The sequence below is a fragment of the Wyeomyia smithii genome, chromosome 3 (assembly GCF_029784165.1).
Source record: "Wyeomyia smithii strain HCP4-BCI-WySm-NY-G18 chromosome 3, ASM2978416v1, whole genome shotgun sequence".
Lineage (NCBI taxonomy): Eukaryota > Metazoa > Arthropoda > Insecta > Diptera > Culicidae > Wyeomyia > Wyeomyia smithii.
Window position 1 is genome coordinate 267015584 of NC_073696.1, and position 23918 is coordinate 267039501.

The 23918-nt window shown below is 39.7% G+C and overlaps 1 protein-coding gene across 1 annotated transcript in view; it reads right to left on the minus strand.

The window, feature by feature from the left end:
- Positions 1-2913: 2913 nt before the first annotated feature.
- LOC129730148 (calcitonin gene-related peptide type 1 receptor-like) overlaps positions 2914-23918 on the minus strand; it is a 62668-nt gene continuing 41663 nt past the window's right edge. Inside the window, exons 5-10 of the mRNA XM_055689231.1 lie at positions 22582-22673; positions 21524-21650; positions 5056-5157; positions 4225-4343; positions 3714-3894; positions 2914-3615 (exon numbers count right to left, since the gene is read on the minus strand). Coding sequence (XP_055545206.1) covers positions 3346-3615; positions 3714-3894; positions 4225-4343; positions 5056-5157; positions 21524-21650; positions 22582-22673 — 891 coding nt within the window. The 3' untranslated portion in view covers positions 2914-3345. The remainder of the gene's footprint in view (positions 3616-3713; positions 3895-4224; positions 4344-5055; positions 5158-21523; positions 21651-22581; positions 22674-23918) is intronic.

A 23918-nucleotide genomic window follows, 5' to 3' on the forward strand; every position in this document is an offset into this window, starting at 1 on the left:
CGTATGATCGTTCGTGATGATGTGGCACATTTCCAACACGTTCAACGCTGTTTTTCGCCTATGTTCATCCAGGATACACACCTCATTCAACTTGAATGAATGGTTCTCGTCGATGCTGTGTTGGAGTAAAGCAGTTTTTTCCCTCAGGTGATGTATTTTGGCAATAGTAGATGGGCTGGTGGCATGTTCGTTTGACTTGAGCTCATCCAGTTTTTTAATGTTTGACCGGTGGTTGCTGATTCTTGTTTTGAGATGCTGTGTAGTGAGTCCAACATAGCACGCATCGCAGTTGGCACAGGGAATTTTGTAAATGACGTTGCTGCGATCTAATGTTGCGATCCGATCTTTGGTGTTCGTGAACAAGTGGTTTATGGTGTGCTCATTACGTGTAGCGAGGGTAATTTCTGGGAAATCTATACGCAGTGATTTCTTTATGCGCGCCGTTAATCTGTCGATGTAGGGCATAGGTTTGTATGTTGTTGGCAATGTTTCTGCTGGGGCATCTTGTACGTTCTTCCTCATTAGTCTGTTCTGCAATCTATTTCGCAGCGATAAAGGATAGTGGTTGACCTTAAGATGTTCGTCTATGATGTCGTTGATCGCTTTTGGGGGGAGGTTTGTGCTGAGTTTTCGTACTCTCATGATAAAGTTGGCAACCACATTCATTTTCATATGCAACGGGTGACAAGAGAAAAAATCCAGGAATCTACCCGAGGCCATGGGTTTGGAATACCATTCCGTTTTGATGGACTGGTCTGCTTTGCGGACTAGCACCATGTCGAGATATGGAATTCTACCTTCCTCTTCTCTTTCACACGTAAACTGTAGGTTGCTGTCATAGCTATTAAAAACATCCAGAACTTCTTCGACTTTGTCTGCGGGCACAGCAAGGATTAAGTCATCTACATATTTTTTCAAAAGTGGGAGCGGGAAATTCAACCGTTCTACCACTTCTTCGAGCAATAATTCCATAACTAAATCAGCTGCAGTTGGCGAGAAGGGATTCCCCATGGCGGTTCCAGAGATCTGTTTGAAGTACTGTCCACGAAATGAGAAGTAGCTACATTCCATGCAGAAATTTACAATTTCAATGAAAAAATCAAGGTTGATTTTCGTGTGTCGTTTGATTCTATCCCATTTGGTTATTATTGTGTGTATTACTAGACTCCTGGGTATGCAAGTGAATAGAGATACCACATCCAACGAAATAAGAATGTAGCTTGGTGGCAGTCGTACCGTATTAATGTACTCGCAGAAACTGAAAGAGTCTGTTACATTATACTCACACTCAATCGATGCTCGCACGATGCGTCCAATATATTTAGACAGCATGTATGATGGTCCTCCGATGTTGGGTACGACTGGCCGGAGCGGTAGGTCCTGCTTATGTGCTTTCGGTAGTCCATATATCCTTGGGCAATGCGATGACAAGGTGCGTAGCTGATAGGCTGTTGTTGAATCAATCAACTCTAAGTTTAGCAGGCGATTCACCAAATCGTTGTTTTGCTTTTGAAAACCTGATGTGGGGTTGGTTTTAGTGGGCTTGTATGTGTTCTCATCAGACAGTAGGTGTAGCGTTTTTGAGTTGTAATCATTCTCGTACATTATAACGGTTTGTTTTCCCTTGTCAGACTGAACAATAATCGTGTCTGGGTTATCTTTGACGAAGCGCTTTGTTATTTTGCAGGCATGTTGTAAGAATGCGTTCAGAGGATCGTATGATGCTGAATCAAACGTGTGCAGATAGTTCTGAATCATATTGACGACATTGCATCGATTACGATCTCGCACTGATTTATCCGGATTGGAAATAAGGACATTTTCCAAATCCGCGATCAAGTGGAAAACTGGCACGTCAGTGACGGAGGTATATGGCAAAGCGAACTTCGGTCCTAAGCTCAACAAAACCTCAGTCTCTGGTGGAATTGTTGTTGATGTAGCGTTGTGAACTGCTTTTGGGTTACCATTGAGGGTTGGCGGATTGCTTCGATCCACGAAAACGGAGAGCAAGTTGTCAAATTTTTGTTTAGTGGTTTTCGTGCTGTGTTCGGTATGTGTTTGCAAAAAATTATCCTGGAACCGAAGAAAGCTCTGTGCGATATGTTCAGGCAGGATATGTACAATCTGTCCTTTCAACGATTTGAGCTCGTTCTGAAGCTTATTTATTGTATAGTAGGTCTGTCTGATTTCGATATTTAAGAGTGACTTCTTAAACCTGTTGATGCTCCTATTTAACTTGTTTATGAATGGGCTTTCGGTCTCGAGCAACGCGAAAACACACTTGAACGAGTTTTTTATATGGTTTGGGAATATACCTCTCCTCCGACATCTTAGTTTTTAATTTGTTTTTTTTTTTTTTTTTATTTGCATAATGTAAGAAGCATGAATTGTATTTGATATCATGTTTAGCTAATTTAATGTATTTTTGGATGTTCTGTTAGGATGATTACTTTCTGTTTTGACAATTAATGCTCTAGCCGAAGAACCACTTCACAGGAAAATGGTCCTCTCGGTAATGATGTTATGTGCATAATTTATGTATTTGTTTCTAAAAATCGTTTTGATCTTAATTTACTTGTAGAGCCTTGATAAAGAATATATATTATTCGAAACGTCGGTGTAAGAGAAAAATATCGTTTTCTTTTCACATTTTAAAGACTGCGAAGCCGAAAAAAACTCCCCTGAGTAAACTAACAGTCGATAAAAAGTATAGTTTAAAAAAAAAGAAATTTAAAAAATGGACGGGCTTAAGAAAATGGGAGGCCGAGAAGTTGAGGAAAAAAATTCTTTTCAAGAGATACATGCTTAAAAAATCCGAAAATTAGTTTCAAAATCCCAAAAAAAAATGATAATATTACTGAAGCGAGCTGGAAAATATTATATAAAGTTATCAATTTCATCCCATTCCATGGTACTGGGACTATAGTTCACTCTATACTAGTAAGAAAATGTTAAAACCCAGTTTTCATTATTTTACGTTTTATCAGCGTCGCTTGATCTTTGCGATCGTTTAATATTGGAACTGTTAACTCTATCAAACTAGCACATCCTAGTATAGGAAACATTTCTTGGATGGGAACAGTAAATTTGAGAACAGTTATATCCTCTCTACTTAGTGCTCGTGGACGAATGTCGCTCATACTATAGAGCTATTTGCAATTATTACATACCATCCGCTCCCGTGTATTTCGTAATCAGTTCGCAGTCAAACCAATGATGAACCGGATCGGACGAATCATCCACAACCTGTTTGAAGCATCGTACTTTCTAGACAACCCCTTCGACGTATTCGCCAACGATCTCGTGACTTCCAGTTGTTCGCGTTCCGCGCCGGAAGCCCAACAGTCATACCACCATATCGCGGCTCTGCGTTGCCTGATGGCCACCGTTGAAACTCTCGCGGTACGGATGCTCCACCAGATCGGGCAGAAAGCGGCTCAGTTGACACTTGACTGCAAAAATCACGTCGTGATTGGCGAAGCAGAATAAACAGGACACCGCTGCACCCTGCAGGCTAATCAACACTGCCGACGTGATCTGATAGTAGCGCTCCAGCTCGCATCCCTTATCCGGCCGGAACGGTAACAATATATGCTGCAAACCGAAAAGCGGGATCTGTATATGGAAACGAGAAGAGAAAGTAAAAAACAATGACACACGCATATTAGACCATCTAATGGCCACTGTCAGGCTGTAACGGAAACCGAACTAACCAAAATGAGCGTCGCCCGGGTAGCCTTCTTCAGTCCTAGTGGGGCTGGATTGGGCGAGGTGGAGCTGAGCTTCGTCAGCAGCACCCGAACCACATTGATAAGGAATATCAGAGACGCAATGAGGGAAATGCAAACCGGTACCGTGAGTAACCACATGGCGTGACTTTCCTCCATCCAGCAGCTAGTGTCGGGGTAAAATGGAAAAGAAAGAACAAAAAACAATGCGGAAATGTGAACGAATGCGTTTCTCATTAGAAAGTATATTGTACGTGCACACATAATCGAATAAATTTTCATTTCAAGCCTCCACCGGAGTTAGTGTTGGTTAGTCGCACAATGAAGGGCAGAAAAATGGACCACAAAAACGACAGCCAGAGGCGATTTGTGCGGTAAATTATCTTACACCTAGCTCGGAGGGGGGAAACTGACTTCCCGGTACACACCAGTTACTAGTTAAACTAACTGAGCTAATTAAATGAACGCAACTTCATAAGCAAAATTGCATACTTACTGCTCGATATCCGCCGTGTATTTTTTGCGAATCGTTGCATACACCGAGACCAGCAAAATCGGTAGAATCCAGCCAACGATGAAAAACCAGCGCATTGCAATAGTATCCTTGATAAAAACCTGCGGAAAATAAATACGGCAAACTGTGAACCATTGCTTTCCGGGACGAGCACGTTTATATTTTGTTTAACCACATTCACATATATTTTCCCAACAGCGGATGGATGGCATAATCACGATGCACATGAAAAAAAACCGCTCACAGCATCAACTTCCGCCGTCTCGAAGACAGAGCGCGGCAAAATGACAAATGCGGATATCGACTCTACCTTTCTAGTAGAAGCTGAGGAGTATAAAATGCATTTTTCGTTTTATTTTTTTTTTATTCTCGCTTTCCTACTCAACTCCGCACATCCGTCTACTGCCGACAATCTCGTTTGTGGTGACTTCCGCAGCAGCGAATCTGTCTTGTCGAGTTTTTTTTTCCGAGCTAAATTGACGGAAATGATCTTATTTTCCAATCACCGATACGCTGAACGGACAATATGGGACCGATTGGTTACACTGTGACCGGGTATAATCTTTGTCGGGTAATGAATTCTATCACGCAACCGTCACTCAAAATTACGAAGTTTGCTATCCGCCATAGTGGATAAAGCGCCTCCATCGATTTTAAAGACGAAGAGGCTGCATGGTATTTTTAAATCCACAGCTTTTTTGCCTTTTGATCGCACTCGATAATTGTTCAATCCAACAATTTTAAAGTTTGACTCCCTACACAGTCGACCGACTTTTAACCTTCAACCGGAAAAGAAAGTGAAACTTTACTTACTATCACTAGCACCAGATGCAGATGGAGTCCTTCGCAAAACATCCAGAAATAGTTCACCAACATCAGATAGTTCAGCAGAATATGTAAACTAATACACCAATACTGGAGAAAAAGATTTGAAAAATAAACAATCAGTAGAAAGTCTTTAAACCGTTAAGTGGAAAGGTATGGAACAAAATGGCTGAATTTATTCTTCGTTCTGAGCTTGTATAAATAGAAACGTATAAAAACTATTGCCGAAGGTCGTGACTGAAGCAATACGCGTTAATTGAACAAACAGTCCTTAACGTGTTAAGCGAACGAAGACGACGATGGCGACATTTTTACGCTTTGTTATCCTCATCGTGCTTCGACCGTTACTGCAATTAATGGCTCGCTTTATACTATTCCATCGAACCAGTTGTACAGTAATGCGTACTTGCTCATTTACCTAATGGCTGGTGACTTTCTTCGCTACATCGCTTTTAGCAATCTAGTAAACTAAGCTGAACACAGCCAAGGTCAGAGTTAATGGAACCTTCAATAGGGAACTTTTAAATACACTAGAATGACTAATTTGCTGAAAAGTACGAGTATTTTTTCAACCTCTTGGCGACTGTCCAAGTGGAAAATGTCTCAACCCCTGAAGTTTCATAAATTCAATCGCGTGAAACTTTTTCCCGAGAAAAGCGAAAAGTAATTCAACGGCCAAACCTCCGGGACTTGTTTGTCTCGCATCGGGACTTTCCCCGAAGAAGCATGTTTTCGTTGTCATACATGATGGAGAAATCAAAGTTCACCTTCTATAGAAACGAAACATGGCTCCGCTCCATACGGTTCGGTGGCTAGTTAGACCGTAACGACAACATCGATTAACTTCCAACAGCAACGATTACGATAAGTGGATTGTAGCAGTTGGTTTTTTCGAAAGAATAATATTTTGAGTTTCGATTCGTTTTACTCTCATGAAGGTCAAGAAAATTTTGTTTTGATATCCACAGGTCTGAGGCATGAACTTTTCCCCACATATCCTTACACCACATAGGTAGAACACACACGTGTAACACATTGCTTGGCAGCTATTTTTTTTACAAAGTTAACAGGGCTGAAACAATTTCACAGCTGTGGAACCGCAGACCTGAAGATTGTTAGTATACCTCTGCATCTCTAACAACTTTAATACCCCCGTTCACACTACCTCGCATATCACCTGATATCAGGCGATTCGTGCTATCGAGGCCATATCACCATCCATATTACCTGATATCCCATACAATCGAGCTGTCAACGGATATCACCTCGACTACATGCTATCGTGGATATCATGTTCGAAAACCAATATTTTTTTTTTTGTAAGATTTGGACCACTGCGACCATTATTTTGATCTTTTGTGGTATACCTCTTTTTTAGTCTAGGTACTCGTGGCAGACATATCACTATTGATGGAAGTGATCGTCGTTGTCCTATCGCACCCTTTCTCCCAATTAGGCACTGTATTTCGTTTGAAATGTATTACCTCATTAGGATTCGCAGACCAGACCTCAAAAGGCTCCAAAGTTCCTTTTCCAAAGGCTCTTATTCTGCGCTGTATTAGTGCACTGCAGTGGCATAGCAAATGTTCTGCGGTTTCACATTCGAACCCGCAGAGACGACAAATTTCGTCATCTGACTGACCAATTTGTTTCAAGTGATGCTTACTTGGACAGTGTCCTGTAAACAGTCCGGTAATTGTCCTTAGTCCCTTTTTATTTAAACTAAGCAATTGCTGGCTTTTCTTGACGCTTGGTTTTATAAAGCGTTTAGACTGGCGTAGCCCTACTGAGCATCTCCAGTTCTCTTGTATTGTCCTATGTTCCCAGGTTTTCAATTCTGCTTTCAAGGCGCTTGATGACACCCTACAGAACGGTTCTGGGCCAATGAAATCGGTACATGACCCCTGTCTAGCTAACGTATCGGCTTTTTCATTGCCTTCCACTCCGCAGTGACCAGGAACCCAGTATAAACATACTTGGTTCCTTTCTGCCAGTTGTTTCAGTGAAAGGATGCACTCCCATACTAGCTTAGGGGTACATGTGAAGGCTTTTAGTGCTTTAAGTGTTGCTTGGCTATCAGAAAAAATGCATATGTTAGCATGCCTGTATTTCCTAGCCGAACAGACTTGTGCACATTCATAAATTGCAAATATTTCGGCCTGGAACACTGTAGGCCAACGGCCCATTGGTATCGAGATACTTATCCCAGGACCATTTATACCTGCTCCGGTTGAATCATTCATTTTTGAGCCATCTGTGTAAAAGACGACAGAGCCTTGTCGGATGTTTGGGCCACCTTGTTCCCAAACTTCCCGTTCGGTCTCTATGATTTTGAAAGGTATTTCGAAGTTTGCTTCTGTTTTCATCCAATCTTCGATACCTGGTATATGTTTGCTCAGCTGAAAATGTTTGAGGATTGCCAGCTGGCCTGTCTGATCTCCATCAGGTACTTTTTTAAGGCGTGTTAGTCTCAATGCACTTTTTTCCGCCTCTAGTTGTACTACCTGGTGGAATGGTAATAGATGCAGAATTGCATCTAAGGCTTTCGACGGAGCACTTTTCATTACTCCTGTAATTGCATTACAAATTAGCCTTTGCAACTTGCCAAGCTTGTTCTGCGTTGACCTTTCTTTTGTTTTAGGCCACCACACTAGCGAGGCATACGTTATTCTTGGTCTTATTATTGCCTGGTACAACCAATAGATCATACTTGGCCTTAGACCCCATGTTCTGCCAATAGCTTTGCTACATGCCCAGAGGGCACTCGTAGCTTTACCGATGACATATTCAATATGTGCATTCCAGCTGAGTTTCTGATCTAAAACTACTCCAAGATGTTTAGTCTCAGTGGAAAGCTGCAGTGTAGTCTCGCCCAGCTTCAGGCTATCCAAGTTGTACCTTCTTTTCCGGGTGAAGGGAATAATGGTTGTTTTAGAGGGGTTAATGGTCAGCCCCTCTTGTCTGCACCATTCTAAAGTATAGTTTAGAGCTAACTGCATTCTCTCCGATACTGTACTGTCGAATTTTCCCCTCACAAGAATCACAACATCATCGGTGAATCCGACAACTTCGAAACCTAGCTCAGTTAGGTTTCTAAGTAGCTGGTCTACAACCAATGACCACAGCAAAGGCGATAGAACTCCACCTTGCGGGCATCCCTTAGTTGTGTTCCTTGTAAGGGTAGTATTACCCAATACTGCAGTTATCTCACGACTATTCAGCATGGTTTCAATCCATTTTGAGGTATATGTATCAAACCCATGGTGTCCCATTGCGTTCAACATTGAGTGATGGGATACATTATCAAAAGCTCCCTCTATGTCTAAGAACGCAGCGAGTGCGATTTCTTTTGTATCTATAGATTTCGCTATTTTTGTCGTTAGCATATGTATTGCATCCACTGTTGACATGTTGCTTCGATATGCAAACTGATACCTACTCAGCGGAGAGGTTTTTAGGAACGTTGATTTAATGTGATAGTCAATTAGTTTTTCCATAATTTTTAACATAATGGAGGTTAGACTAATTGGTCTGAAGGCTTTTGGAAGTGTTTTGTCGCGCTTCCCAGCCTTTGGTATGAAGATCACTCTCGTTTTTCTCCAGTTGGTGGGTGTGTAATTAAGTGTCAGGCTTGCCCTAAATATCTCGGTTATGAATGGAATTATTACCCTTCCACACCGTTGAAGCATTATTGGTAATAATCCATCCAATCCCGGGGACTTATAGGGCTCGAATGAGTTGATTGTCCATTCCACTTTCGATTCTGTGAAGATATCGCAGGCTATGTAATGCGCATTTGTCCTAGCGATAGTCGAACCAGCACATGGCGCATTTGAGTCCTGCGATTCTTCTTCTAGAATGGATCGTGATTCTGGGAAATGTTTCTCCATCATAACATTGAGTGTTTCAAGAGAATCGGTAGTAAAAGTACCGTCGTCCTTCTTTATTCTGCCCAAGCCATTTGTGTGATCTTTGGAAAGGGCTTTGTGTACTCTTGCAGCTGCAGGGGTGCTTTCAATTTGTTCACACATTGATCTCCATCCCCTCCTGCGTGATTTCCTAATTTCTTTATTGTATTGCGTAAGGGACTCTCTATAAGCATCCCAATTTGAGGTTAACTTGGCCCTGTCGAACAACCTTCTAGTTAACTTCCTCAGTTTTTCTAGATTTTTGTTCCACCAAGGCGCGTCTTTGTTGGATACTCGCGTCTTGGTTGGACAGCTTTGGTTATAAAGGGCTATGATTTTATTCGTGAATTTTTGTGATGAATCCTCCAGTTCTTTTATTGTCTGGATTTGCCCTTCAAAGGTAGATTCATCACGAACTATTTTTGAATGAAAAAGCTCCCAGTTGGTTTTTCTAGGGTTTCTATAAACTTCCGTTACTAAGTCCCCTGCGTTATAGTCAAACAAAATTTGCTTGTGATCCGATAGAGAAATCTCATCAGATACATGCCAGTTGACGATTTTTTCCGATAGTTTAGCGCTCGATAAGGTTAGGTCGAGCACTTCTTGTCGAATTGCATTTACAAAAGTTGGATTATTACCTCGATTGCATATATCAATATTATTTGTTAGTATATATTCAAAAAGGCACTCACCTCTTTTGTTTATATCTGTGCTTCCCCATATTGTGTGATGGGCGTTTGCATCACACCCAACGATGAACTGCTTATTTTGCCTCTTGCAGTGTGCTATAAACTCCTGTACCTCCCTGGGAGGGGCTTCTTCTAGTTCCCCTGGGAAGTAGGCGAAGGCCACCATTATTTCTGCTTTTCCCCGTGTCGTTGGCAGTTCCACTTGCACAGCAACTATATCCCGTCCGATGAATTCTGTAATTGGCGTATAGTTGGTATTACTACTTACCAAAAGCGCTGCTCTTGGTGCATGCGCAGAATCATCATAAAGGAGCTTACCCTTATTTGTTGAAAGTCCTAAGACTTTATTTTTGTTCACCCATGGCTCTTGGACAATAGCCACGTTGATGTTCTCTTTGGTGAACCTGCGACAAAGGATTTTGCTTGCCCCTTTTGCATGATGCAGGTTCACCTGGATGAACTTAATGTTCTTGTCGTCCATCTCGGTACAGCTTTGCTCCCGGGGGCTTCTTTCGCTCCCCCTGCGTACGGTGATTATTCAAGGGTACCATTGAGTGCTTGTTTTGCTCTCCCTCGGGTGTGCTCCCTTGAACAGGCTGTTTACACCGGTTTTTGCTATCACTCGGTAGTGAAGGCAGAACTTTTTCGGCGATTACAGCATTATTTGTGGATTCAGGCCTGGCGCTTTTGAAATTTCGACCAGCTTTGATTTTCCGCGGGTATATAATTCCGAATTTATAATTCAGTTTGTAGTTCCAATCAGCGATTTTTTTCGCTGACGCTTCGTCTACTGACAGGATAAGCTGCACATGATTCTTGATGGGCTTGCGCTTTAACACCCTCCAAGAATCAGTGGCAATGTCGTTATGGCCTTCAACCAGAGCCAATATGGTTTCATTGTCGTTACTCTCAATTTTGGGAAAGAAGACAGCTAAAATTTCTGGTCTCGGGATAGATTCACTATCAACAACCATCAGATCAGCTGTTTCCCATGGCTTGATACTCGGAACAATTCCTTTCAGCCAGTCTGCAGTTTCCTGGTTCTGGACTCTTCTACTAGTTCCATCATGGTAGTCAAGAGCCGATACATCGGATAGTCCTTAGGCATCAGTCCAACCTTGAACTGGCTAAGGACTTCAGTGTAGGTAGGAGGCGCTTCAGGTTTACCGACCGGGCTATTTGCAGTCCCAGGGGTATTACCTCTGATCACCTCCATCCGCCTATTAAAAAAAACCAATAATAACCACAACTCAAACAGTTGGCAACACGGCCAAAAGACTTTTGTCGCAAGTTGCGCGACTCGCAACCCTACAAATTTCGAACTTCGCGTTGCATGCGAGAAAAAAGCAAGGAATTTTTTTTGCTATTTTCTTCCCGCACATGTTGACAATTGCATATGAGAGTTCCCGTTGCTGCGAGCCAACATCTCTATCCTAATCCCATTGCTCTTGTTGTCTTGTTTTAGCTTTGACCTGTTTTTGTTTTCTTCTCTTTTCAATTAACAAAGCAAATGTCAAATCATATCAGCTCACTCTAATGTGAACGCTCGAGGTGATATCCGATATCATCTGGCGATATCACCGATTTTTGTGCAATATGTCCCTCAATGAAAAACGTTGATTCCTATTTCAAGAGCTCGAAAAGTCCGGTCTTTTGCCTCAATTCATAAAATGTTGCGTGGCAGAGTTTAAACAAGGCCTTAAGAGCTCTGAAGAAAACGGTGAAACAGGGCTAGTAGCGGATTCAGAGTAGAACACTCTGTTCGCGATATTTGTTTTAGATTCATGTTGTAAGTGACATTTTGAAATTGATCCAGCGACCCAAAAGGATATGTTACTGGTCTCAGTTGGAGGAGCTGAGCATTTTATGAGTGTAAGTATTAGGGTGGGTAAAAGTGTACGGTTTTCCAGAACCAAGTTTTTTGTTTTTTTTTTTTTGAGGCCCCAAACAACTCTGAACTTACCGGAAGTCAATTGGTTTTGTCTCCGCTTGGCGCATTGTATTTAAAATTTTTATGAAAATTCATATGGGAAAACCTATTTTTTGCATTTACATTTCTAGACAGCTTAATAATACTCTAATAATGCACAACATCATGTAAAAGTATAGTATTTTAGATGCCTAACAACTTTGCAGAAGACTATGAAGAGCTAGGATATCCCTAAGAAGAGCTACTACAGCTGTTCGAAGTTGAATATGTCGACTTAAATGCAAAAAATCTTGTTTTCTGCCAACATTACCAATGTACCGGCGTCAGTAGGATTCCCATCAGAAATAACCTGTCGTAACGAGTTTATACACTCAGTTGGATCAAGCAAACAAATTTAGATCAATATTCTAAGCGTAGGAAGAATCTACAACGTGTTTCAGAGGTTACTTCTGCTGGAAATCTGACTGACGCCGGTACATTGGCAGTGTTGGCAGAAAACATGATTTGCAACATAAATTTCGACATAATCAATTTTGAACAGCTAGTATTTTTTTGGGTCACCCTAGCTCTTTAGTGTCTTCGGCCAAGTTGTTAGGCTTCAAAAAACCTACCATTTGAAGTCATGAAACGTATGGTTTAAGCCATTTTACAAATCTCCATATAAATTTGAAATGCAGTACGCCAAGCGGAGACAAAAGTAATCGACTTCCGAAAAATTTAGGATTGTTAGGGGCCCCAAATAAAACCCAAATGAATAATAAGGAATCTGGCTTTCTGTTATCAAATTTCTTTTTTTCCATATAACGATTCCCCACCCTAGTATGTATGTATGTTTGTGTGTGCATGTGGGTATTTGCAACTTTTCAATCTCATGGCTGGACCTAGTCTCAATCCTAGCGTCAAATGAGAGGTCTAGTTAATGAAATTTTTTTTGCAAATTTTACTATCAAAAACATAGTTTGCATCATAAATGATCAAGATAAGACAAGAAAGTAATAAAAATGACCCTAAACAGATAAAACAGTAAACAATTAGAAAAAAAACAATTTTTTTTCTTAGTTTGATATTCACTACGTAGCTTGGCTTGACCCCCCACCCTCCCCCTTGTCACATTTCGTCACAAAACTGCAAACCCTCCCACACCCTCCTTGAATGCTCTGTCATTTATAAATGTTCTCTAACTGAAATTTGACCAAAATTAGTGTCAAAGAAACAGGCTGCATCTCAAACTTTCACCTAATAAAATTTATGAAGTTGGCACTTGTGGTTCGAAAGTTACATAGATAAACGTGTAGAAAACAGTAATAAATAATATTTTTTAAGATTTATATACTTTCTAATGTAATTTAAAAAGTACTGCAAATACCTTCCAAAAGTAACCAAATTTTTAACAATTTTTGTCAAAGGTAATTAAAGTTTAAATATATGAGAATAAATCATATACCGTCGGAGTTGAAAAAAAGTAATTTGTATACCCCCATGAACACATACGATTCGCATAGATTCGCTAGTATTCCTCACATTGGATTCGTGAGCATCCTTAAAAAGGATTCCTGAAAAAAGAATCCTCAGGAATGTCTTGTATATGGCTCTAGGTTTCTTGAATAAGAATCGTGACTGGAAATCCTCTGGATCGTGTTTGCGATTCGATTCACGATTCCGTCACCGTGTTAATCGGTATCCTGGGGATTGTTACTCAGGATTCTCTGCGTGTTAGTAAGGGTATGAATATTCGCATGAATACCGTACTGCATCAAATTTAGAACACTTAAGCTATGACGTAACTTCTTGCACTGAAAAATCAACGAAAAATAAACTCTCTCATCGATCTTAAAGGTTTAGCATGTTGGTTATTTTATTGTTGTTGCAATTAGGTGCAATTTATATAGATTTAAACACGTGCTGTACAAGAAAACAAGGAGAATTTAGAAATCAGCTTTGAATCAAATTCCCAACACTTCAACGTTATCGCTGAAGCAAGTATTAGACGAAGCAAATATTTGTTATTTTTCAATACAGATTTTATTTTGTGCAAATAAAAATCGTACCAAAAATAGCAAATATTTGCGTCGTCTAATACCTGCTTAAGAGATAGATAGGAAAACCGTCTGAATACTGACTTTCCCTTTTTCAACGCCTGCTGATTCCCCGAAAGTGGCTCTACAGAAAAGAGCTATACATCACTGGGTGCAGGACATTCCGAAGAACGAAATGGTATATAAGAATCATTCTTTTTATCACACTAGCTATATAAATTTCAGTTTCAATCAAAACGGTATATCTGTATATAAGAATCTGTGTAGATATGTTTGTATGAATGAGTATGTATGTTGGTATGCGTAAGCTCCAAAAGTCATCATCACGGATTTCAAAATGGCATTTGAGGTCAATTTCTAACCTCTAGGCATCATCCCAGGTCGGACAATGAATGTGGGCACGTTGTACTCCCCGCATTTCTGCCGGAAAGTGAAGATATGATCCGCAGTAGCGTGTATTTGTGTGAAGCCCGCTTGGTACTGCCCTACGAATTCTTTTACTAGAGAAGAAAGACGGCGGAGCCAAATTTGGGAGTGGACTTTGTAGGCGACGTTGATCAGCGTTATCCCACGGTAGTGGTCCTAAGGATATCGGAAACTTTGACACGGTTATCGTCAGTAGGCATTCAAAGGCTAACTTCTCTTCCGCCTCCTTCCATTGCTCCGCCTGTCGATCACCTCGCGCTCGCTTGTGATCAGGTTTCCCTAATTGTCCCTATGCATATCTGGACTCGGTGTGTAGCCCTCACGGACTTGATTTACGTTTACTTCTTACGATCCTAATCCTTCTGCTGGCATTTCCTCCCATTCAAAATCGTGGTCAACTCAATTCGAGCTTGTCGCCCCCGTTCTCCCTCGTGACGATTCTTAGATATCTTTTTCAAGCCAGTTTTTTCCTCTCCATCGCTTGCTACTTCGTCAAGTAAATACGCTGAATTCTCGGCCGACTAATTTTTGGCCGAGGAGAACGGTTTTGTCGTGTGTGATACACTGTCGATAGTCTTGAGCGCACATGTAGTGGTATTAGGTGGAGATCTGAGTCTACAGTACTGGACAAAAAAGTACGCACCTGAGCTATGTTCAAACTTTCTTGTTTTAGGTAGAAGCTAAGGCAGATGGATAATTAAAGTGTTCTAACAAAAGACAGTACTGGAGGTGTACTTTCTGAAAATGTTGGATAAAGCGACATGAAACGATATATAACCTCAAAAAGAGCTTATATTTGGAAATTGTCATTTTTCTGGTGGACAAAATAAAGTACGCATTACAGTGATTTAACGTTCAAACTGATTTTTCTTCATTTTAGTATTTAGTTTGGCCGCCTTTAGCTTCAATCACGGATTGCAGGCGTCGAGGCATATTTTTAACGAGGTTTCCAATATGTTGGGAGTCGATATTTGTCCAAGCTTTTTCCAAAGCTTTAAACAGTTTGTCGCAGTTGGTGACATCTCCTTTGTCTTTGATCCAAAATCGATCACAAATTTTCTATCGGATTTAAGTCCGGGCTTTGTGATGGCCATTCTAATAGCTTGATACGTGAAGCACGGAGATACGAAGTGGTTTTACGGGCGGTATGCTTAGGATAATTGTCTTGTCAAAAAGTAAACTTCTTCTCTAAGAGATATTTAAATCAGCATTTTCACGAATCACTCGGCTGGTAGCGAAAGGATTTTTAGCCACTTCTCGCGAAATTCGGCGATCATCACTAGTTGTAGTTTTCCGTTTCCTTCCTTTACCGGTCCGATCGGCTACGTTTCTTTGTTCTCCATGTTTTTCGCATATATTTCGAGCTCCTACTTCACTTAAATCGTATTTCCGAGCAATTTCTCTATAAGAAAGACCTTCTTGACGGTTTTCAACTTTAAGTTTACGGATATGTACGGATATTTGCTTTTTGCCCATCTTATCCTGTTGTCCCGCGCACTAATAATGATAAACAAATAATCTAACACATTGTTCCGATGATTTTTTGCAGCAATAGGAATCTCATTGGACTTACGAGTGTCCTACAACACGATAAAAAAAATTATCTAAGCTGAGAAATTATAATCTGATGATGATATTAAGAATGCATACTTTATTTTGACCAAGCGAAAATAGAGTTTATTTACAATTATGCTTTAGTGTGATTAAATATGCAATTCTTTGCCAAAATCAAGATACCAACCGTTAGTATATTAAAAAAACTACTACTTATCCGAATTCATCGAGTTCATATACCTTATATTAAAAAAGATACAGGGAGTTCAACATTAGGATAGTGGGTGCGTACTTTATTTTGCCCAGTACTGTATGTTAGTACCACGAAAGGAGCGTTTATTTATGATGTTCGAGAAAAACCGGGTTTCAACCCTCTAGTGCCCAGTGCCGCCTTTAGACGGTAGACAATAGATTGTGTGCACACAAACGCCTCCGAAAATGGAAAACATTATGACATTCACTGGCAACGATATGGCATCGATTTCGAATCTACTGAAACGTTTGAATTGTAAAATCAACAAAAAGTTGTGTTATTTTACTACTTCACATAATGGTTATTGCGTCTACTCAAATAAGCAGAATAAAAGTTCGAACTGCCCAGCTTTTAACAAAATCACAACAACATGCACTGTTTAAATCAGCAAATAGTTAGGAGTGACCCAGAGCATATCAAAATCAACAGAACATGCTTTTGGAGTCGAAATAGAGAAAAGCTAATACGAAAAAACATCTTTCATAGCAGAACATATTCGCCGCAGAGAATAAACTTCCGCTCTCATGGTCACTGTGCCAAACAAAAGTAGCACTGACATACAAAAGATTAGATTCGTTTTAGGCAACTTGTGCGGTGTTAATCTCCCGGCAGACTCGTGACTTATCGTCACATACCGAACGAGTTTGCTCGTGGCCACAGGAACACTGTTAGTAAACTGCAGCCTTTCGGGGACAGTAGCTAGGAGGTGGGATTTTCGAGAACGTATGATGTTTGTTCAACCAATTTTTTACCCTGACGGGTCATTTCCCAGTTCACATCGATTTAATCAACCTGTGCAAGGTCGATTTTGTCCCAACTTTCGTATGGCTATTCCCTACATTACTCATCCGGAACCAACCCTGAACACCTTCGGCTTAAGGCTGCCAAAAACTCCCCATCTGCAGTGCCAAAGCTACCTAACGTATGTGAAACGGTAGTTTCTGCAGTGTCAGCTGTGCTGGTCGGTGTTAATTTAAGCGCTATCTAAATTCACACCCCCGCAAAAAATTTTAATGTTTTTCTGCTGGACGCTGAAAAATCCTCACATTTTGCTTTTGACGTAGAATACGTCTTACGGCAACAATTACAGGGACCCAATTTCAATACAGGGATCTAATTTCAAAACCGAAAACATCGAGAGCGTCACAAAAATTGTCCAATTTCAATCGTCTTAAACCCAGTCAGTTTCCAACCGATTTCTGTCATTTTTGCAGCAATCGATTGGAAAATCATTTGAGCACCCGTCCAAATGCAGAAAATCTGATTGTTTAAACTATTGTAATATTGAAAATTGTTGAACATTATCGAAACGCAAATGTCGACTTTTGATTGGTCGCTTGTTGCCTTTCCCTAAAAAGGACGACAGAATGGAGTACCTAGTTAGCCGGGAATACACGCTTTGGGCTATATAAGAGACTGTTTCTCCTCAAGCGTTTCAGTTTACTAGCAGCAGGCAGCAGCAGCGGACATCAACACCGATGGCAGTAGGCGAAGTGGATCAGCAGCGGGTAACAGCGGCGGTGGTAGTGGTCAGCTGCAGTTCTTACCTCTTTCAGCTCGGCTTCCCTTCGATTTGAGTTGGACCCCACCAGCGGTAGTCCGATTAAGATATCGTTGGGTGAATACAACCCGAAACTGAAAGAGACTTGCACCGCCAGGTGGTTTGAGAAGCCACCATCATCCAGCGTATGTATAAATAGGATGTGTGCACATAACGTGTGTGAATATTCGTAGCGTGTGTCCCTAATATATAAGGTGTAATATATAAGGTGTGCTTCTATAGAGCGTGTGGCTAGAGTGCGTGGATTGCTATATAGCGTGCGTGGCTAGCTGTATAGCATGTGTGTATGTTTATAGCGTGTATGTGCATGTCTATAGCTTGTGTGGCTTGCTATATACAGCGTTGCTAAACGAGCGAGAAGCATAACATATCCACTCCTTTCTGCTTGAGAATTAGATGTGTGCTACGCTTCTCCAGTCGTTCGCACACACACCTTCGAGACACTCTTTATTATTCACGCACTTGCCAGAGCAGCAGCCAGCATACAACCGCTCGCAAATTCTCTTCTATCTTTTTACTCACGCCGAGTACGCGAGTACTCGAATAAGAGTACTTGACTAGGAGTGCTTGAAAAAATGTGCCCGAAAACGAAAATGCTTCGTTCACCGACTCACGCATGCGGTTTGTCAATCGCTGAACTGATGCCAAGCAGTTTTGCATCGTGCACCGACAGCCGAAAGTGGGGTGATAAATCTATATAGAATCGCATGCTTGAACGTGTAGGGTATCGGAATACCTACTCGCAGTGATGCCACATTTTTATCTGTATTTCGAATCTCAGGAAATCTCCTTGGTGATATTTCAATCTGTATAAAATTCTGCATATTTACTCAACATATCCCTTAGAAGAAAAAAACGCAACATAGTTTGTTCATTGACTCATTTATGCACACGCTTACACGTAACATATAAATATAATGAAAACTCTAACACGCTCAATAGCATTTGAGTTCATTTTCGATTTTCAACTATATCGAAAAGTTCATTTCGCGACCTCATGAAAATCAAAAAAAAACTGTATAGTTCTGTACTATTTCTAGAAAATCTGTAATTTGTATATACAGATATCTGTATGAAAAATACACAAAAAATCTGTATAAGAACTGATAAATCTGTATATGTGGCATCCCTGCCTACTCGTCGAAATATTCTTTTTGCCACTCCGCTTCGTCGTGCCTTGTCACTCCGTATCGTCATAATGCGTTTTGACGGTCTTAATAATCACCTCCGCTGGTTGTGCTCGCGAGAAAGGGAGGTACTCGCGAGTGGGAAAGTACACGAGCGAGAGTGTGTGTGAGAAAACTCGCAAGCATCAACGCTCGGTAGTGTGAAATAAAAAAAGTAAAAGAGAACGAGAAACAGTACGACAGGAGTATCTCTAGTGTGAGATTTTGGTAGCGGCGAGAACGCCACTTGGAGTATCGCATGCTTTTTGCGAGCGAGTTTAACAACGCTGGCTATATAGCGTGTGTGGCTTGCTATATAACGTGCGGCTAGCGTGTGTGGCTTGCTATATAGCTTATAGCATGTGTGGCTTGTTATATAGCGTGTGTGGCTAGCAGTATAGCGATTTAAATTTTCATATATACATAATTGCTAATAAATCACCTCATGTAGAATTTAATTATCACTATAAATCATCCAAAACTGAATAAAAAATTTGCCATGTTGAAAAAATATTTACTTGTCAATAAATGGCATTGACAAACACAATTAACCTCAAAGTTTATCTGAAGAATTTCTGAGCTAGTGAGCCTGAATCACATAATTTTTCGCGCAAGTCTCACTTATTGCAGCAATCAGTTGTAAAATTATCTACGCTATCGTAAAATTCAGAAAATTGTTTTTGGAACTGTTATATAATAGATGGAGAATGCACTATTTGCCCTTGTCTATAGCCTCTTCGTAGCCACTGCCTAAATTAAGATATCTTAGTGCAACTTGATACAAAGCCACAAAACAATTCAATTTCATTCTTGTTTTGGAAGTGAAACCGCGATGCCGGCTACAGAAGTAAACGTCATCTAGAGCAAAGAGATTATTTAATTAATTAACCCCAATTGAGTGTATTCCCAAACCTATTCCAAGAAAAACATTGACATAAGACAGGCTGTCGTATTCTACGTTACCTCTGCGGTAGTGTCTTATAAACAACCTCTTCAACTTTTTTCCATCGAAGAATGATTGTGAAATTAGATATAAATTGAATTCTAGTGTTTGACCAACATCAAAGACCCCTATGAGTTAATAACATTTAATAAGTGGTTATTGGGGTTGCAGTTCTGGGAAATTTGTTTGAACACTACATTGGAAACCTGTCCGGTGGTGTGAGCATTACAATATGCATCTAAGAGCAATTATTTTCTACGTGCTTGCATTTTACAATATGACACGTTACCCGCAACTTTGCAGCTGTAAAAAGCAGTGAAACGTATAGAAGAAATGCGGGACCGCTCGTTTTTTATTATTATTCGTTTCCAGAATGGAACGAACTCATTAGCCCTTGTTCATTGTGATTTTTTTTCATCCTTTCTCCCGTTGCAATGCGACGAGCGACGGGAGTGTTTTCTTCAAGTTGGTTGCAATTTCTAAAGGATGAATATTACATTCCCGTCACGCGTTGATTTGCTGCTTTATGTAAACTGTGCAAGTTAGTGTTTTTTTTTCTGAATGCATTGCATGCATTCCGCACTGTGATGCTCGGACCACAACCGTCAGCGAGAAATAGTCGAGTATCAAATTCAAGTTCATTGAATTCATTCAATGGAAATAAAAAAAGGTCATATTCCCCCGATATCTGGAGAAAGTCTGTAGAAAAGTTGACAAAAGAAAACTTCCTGCACCTGTTGGAATGAATAAATTTATTTTATTGCTGAGATTGCCCGCTTTCGTTTTCTTCCTTTTTATATTGACTGCACAAAAGGACAATGGAATTATCTGCCGTCTGGCAAAGCTCCCGTCGAAAAGCAATTCAAAAATGCAACTTCAAACAGCTTTGCTTCACTTAGCGGTCATTTGTGTTCATTGTTGTTCTTTTTATTAAAATGCGCTTCTCTGATAGACTGCGTTAACTGTTTAACTGACTGTTTTAATGCGCTTTTAAAATGCAGTGGTGGGCACCATTCCTCTAATTCGCTAATTCGCTAATTAGCGACGCTAAAATTCAGTTAGCGATTTAGCGATTTCGCTAATTTTTGAGCTGGTTAGCGAAACTGTTAGCGTCGCTAAAATTTTGGCCTTCGAAACGCTAATCGCTAATTCGCTAAATTTTGTAGAGAAGCGACAATAGAAATATTTAGTAAAACTGTGAATTGCTGATGGCGTACGTTAATTGCTTCGAAAGATGAACAAACGAAAGTTACTTTTGTCAGTTTTTTTTTGCCTTAGAATGGAGTTCCAGTTATCGTACAAGTCACAGGAGCTTTTTGAAGAACAAGCACAAGGTCTAGATTGAACTTTCGGCACGACAACTTTGGTTCTTTTTCGATTCAGATAATAATTGAATTTTTATGAAAACATTCCTAAGAGTATCTATTTTCAATGCAAGCTAGATAACTTTTGTTATTCTTGTTTTTACAAAATCAAATATGAATACCGTTTCGTGAACCTCTTACTGTAAATAGCTTTCAAAAGTAATTGTTTTCGTTTGTTTAACCAAAACAGATCAAAGTGGTCCAAATCTTACAAAACACGAGCAATGAATATAGCGATATAACAATTTACATAATAAAAAGTTAGCGATTAGCGATTAGCGAAAGTTCCGCTAATGTGGGTTTAGCGTTTAGCGTTCAGCGATTATCGAGCTAAATTTTCCGGTTAGCGACTTAGCGATTAGCGTCGCTAAATTTTCGGTTAGCGGTGCCCACCACTGTTAAAATGCATCGCAACTTTGCAACTGGACGACTATAATTGTATATTATTATTCAGTCGGAATTAGGTAAACGATTCTTCAACCTTTGCGTCAACGTTTCGATCCTAGTTTGGTTCATGCTTATTTGCTATGGGATGTAGCGGAAATTTTTAACTTTTTCTTATCTATATTCTGATTCATAGTGGTAACTATAAAATTTATTAAGAACGTACAAAGTGCACAACTCACCCCATTCCGGTTGGCCACCTCCGGATCCTCGACGACGAATTTGTACCACACTATCCAGAAGATGCAGCTCAGCGCCAGAGATATGAACAAATTGATGTGAATACGGATGCGGGTGCACTTGAGAGTCCTGCGAAAAACGGATAAAAAAAATTGCAGTCGATTTTTCTAGCGATCCGATTTACTTAAATATTTTGTCTTGTCTAGAGAAGTTAGATCATAACAAACATGTAGCGTTCTTGGTTCATCTTCGGTGCTTCGCTTTATAACACCTTACGACCGTGTCAATTTATTCGCCTCATTCACAGTCACAGCCAATTCACCGGGATAATAAAACCAATAAAAATGAATAATAAAAAAGCACATGCATTACATAATCGTCTGTCAAAAGACTGCTCGTAGTCGGTAGGAACCTGTCTGGTATCGAAATCGAACCGACACTGACAACATATCCGTTTTCGAGCTCAACAGCATCGAAAATTTATGTGCATTTTTCATGCTGCCATTTCGGGGCAGTAGTTTTTTCCCAATTTCACAAGAACATAAAACAGTGTACGGAAAGAAAGAAAAAGAAAACAACCTTCGTGGATGAGGTTGTAAAAGAAAATCTTCGCTTGTTGCTTGGATAAGGTACCTATAGTCACTGCTTAAAAATTTTGCGAAATTACAGCCTGGGGACTATTTTCGTATTCTGAGGTGTAGCGTGAAACGGTCATAAAAGGCTATTTAAAGACGAAACAAATGTGCCTAGATTCCACCAAAGCCGAAGAACTTAATGCTGGTTCGAAACTTTTAAATCGTTTGATTCATTGATTGAAACTCTTCAACAGGAAAGAAGAAAAAAAATCAAAAGAAACTCAAATTAAAATCAGGAATCGCTCGTTCTCGATAAATTCCGCTTTCCTGAACATGCTTGTTAACCTGGCTAATGAACCTTTTTGCGCTGTTCCAGGGAAGACGAACGCAGCTGATAAAGCAAATCAAACCAAAGCGGATTCTAGGAACTAACGAACAAAGTTGCAAATGATAGCAACCGTGGAGACGCGCGGTCGCTCACTTACCTGAAGCTGAAAAAAACGCACAAGGAAACGACGAGCGTAACGAGTGACACGGTGTAACCTCCAATGTAGAGATCATTCACCAACCGACGGAACTGCGAAAGCATGGGAGGAAACAATTACAAATTAGACCTTGAGTTGAATTGTTAGATGCTATTGATTTTCACTGTTTTCTTATTTTAAATAAATAATACAACAATATTTTTTTGTATTTTGTATTTTTGATTTATAGCTGTACTATCATACAACATTTTTTGGTAAATTTTATTTTTTCTCTTTTCCTCTCTTTTTCCTGTATTCATTTATCATCTCTTCGCAACTTTTTCATCCTTACTTTCTATCTCCATACAATTTCCTCTCCTCAAATAATTAAATATAGTCGATTTCTAGAATCTAGAATCTAGAAGCTAGAATTTTTGAATTCACATTCACAATTATAATAAAATAACTTTTCAACATAACCTTTTACGTTTTTACTTTGAAGTTTCTAATATTATTCAGTCTAACATTAGTTTCTTAATTCTGTTAAACTAACTTAAACCATTTTCTCCGCTTCCTCTCCCAAATCCCATAATTTTTATTTTCCACTTTCTTTACTTTCTCCTATTTTAATTTTTCTTACAATTTCCCTTTACTGTTTTTCTTCCTTTTTTTCTCTTTTTTTTTGCTTCTTATTTTCTATTTTCCTTTCCCTTTTTCTTTCTCTCTCTCTCTTTTCCTATCATTTCACTCTCCATTTTTTCCATTTCCCATCTCTTTCCTTTTTATATCCTTTTCCTATTCTTTTCCATTTTCTTATCCTTTTTACTTTTCCGATTCGTTTTGCATTTTCCTATGTTTTTCCTGCCCCTATCGTGTTTTATTTTCCTATCCTTCCACGTTTTCATATCCTTTTCACTTTTCATATTCTTACATTTTGTAACCCTTTTCCTTTTTTTTTTCTTTTTTTCTATTTGTTTCCTTTTCCTATACCTCTTACTTTTACGTACCCTTTTTTTCTTTCCCTTCCATTTTTTTCATTTCATATCCTTTCTCTTTTTGCAATTCTCCAATTCGTATAATGTTTTCTTTTCCTATCTCTTTTACTTCTCCTATCATTCTTTTTTTCCTACCCGTTTCCTTCTTCCTATCATCTTTCCTTTCGCTATCGTATTGCTTTTCATTCCTTTATTGCTTATACAACCGTTTTCTGTTCTCTAATCCTTTCTCTTTTTCCTTTTCATAACCTTCTTCTTTTCATATATTTTTTCCTTCTCATACCCTTTTTCCTTTGCTATTTTTTTCTATTTCCTATCCTTTTTTTCTATCCCCTTTCATTTCCTAACCTTTTCATTTTTCCT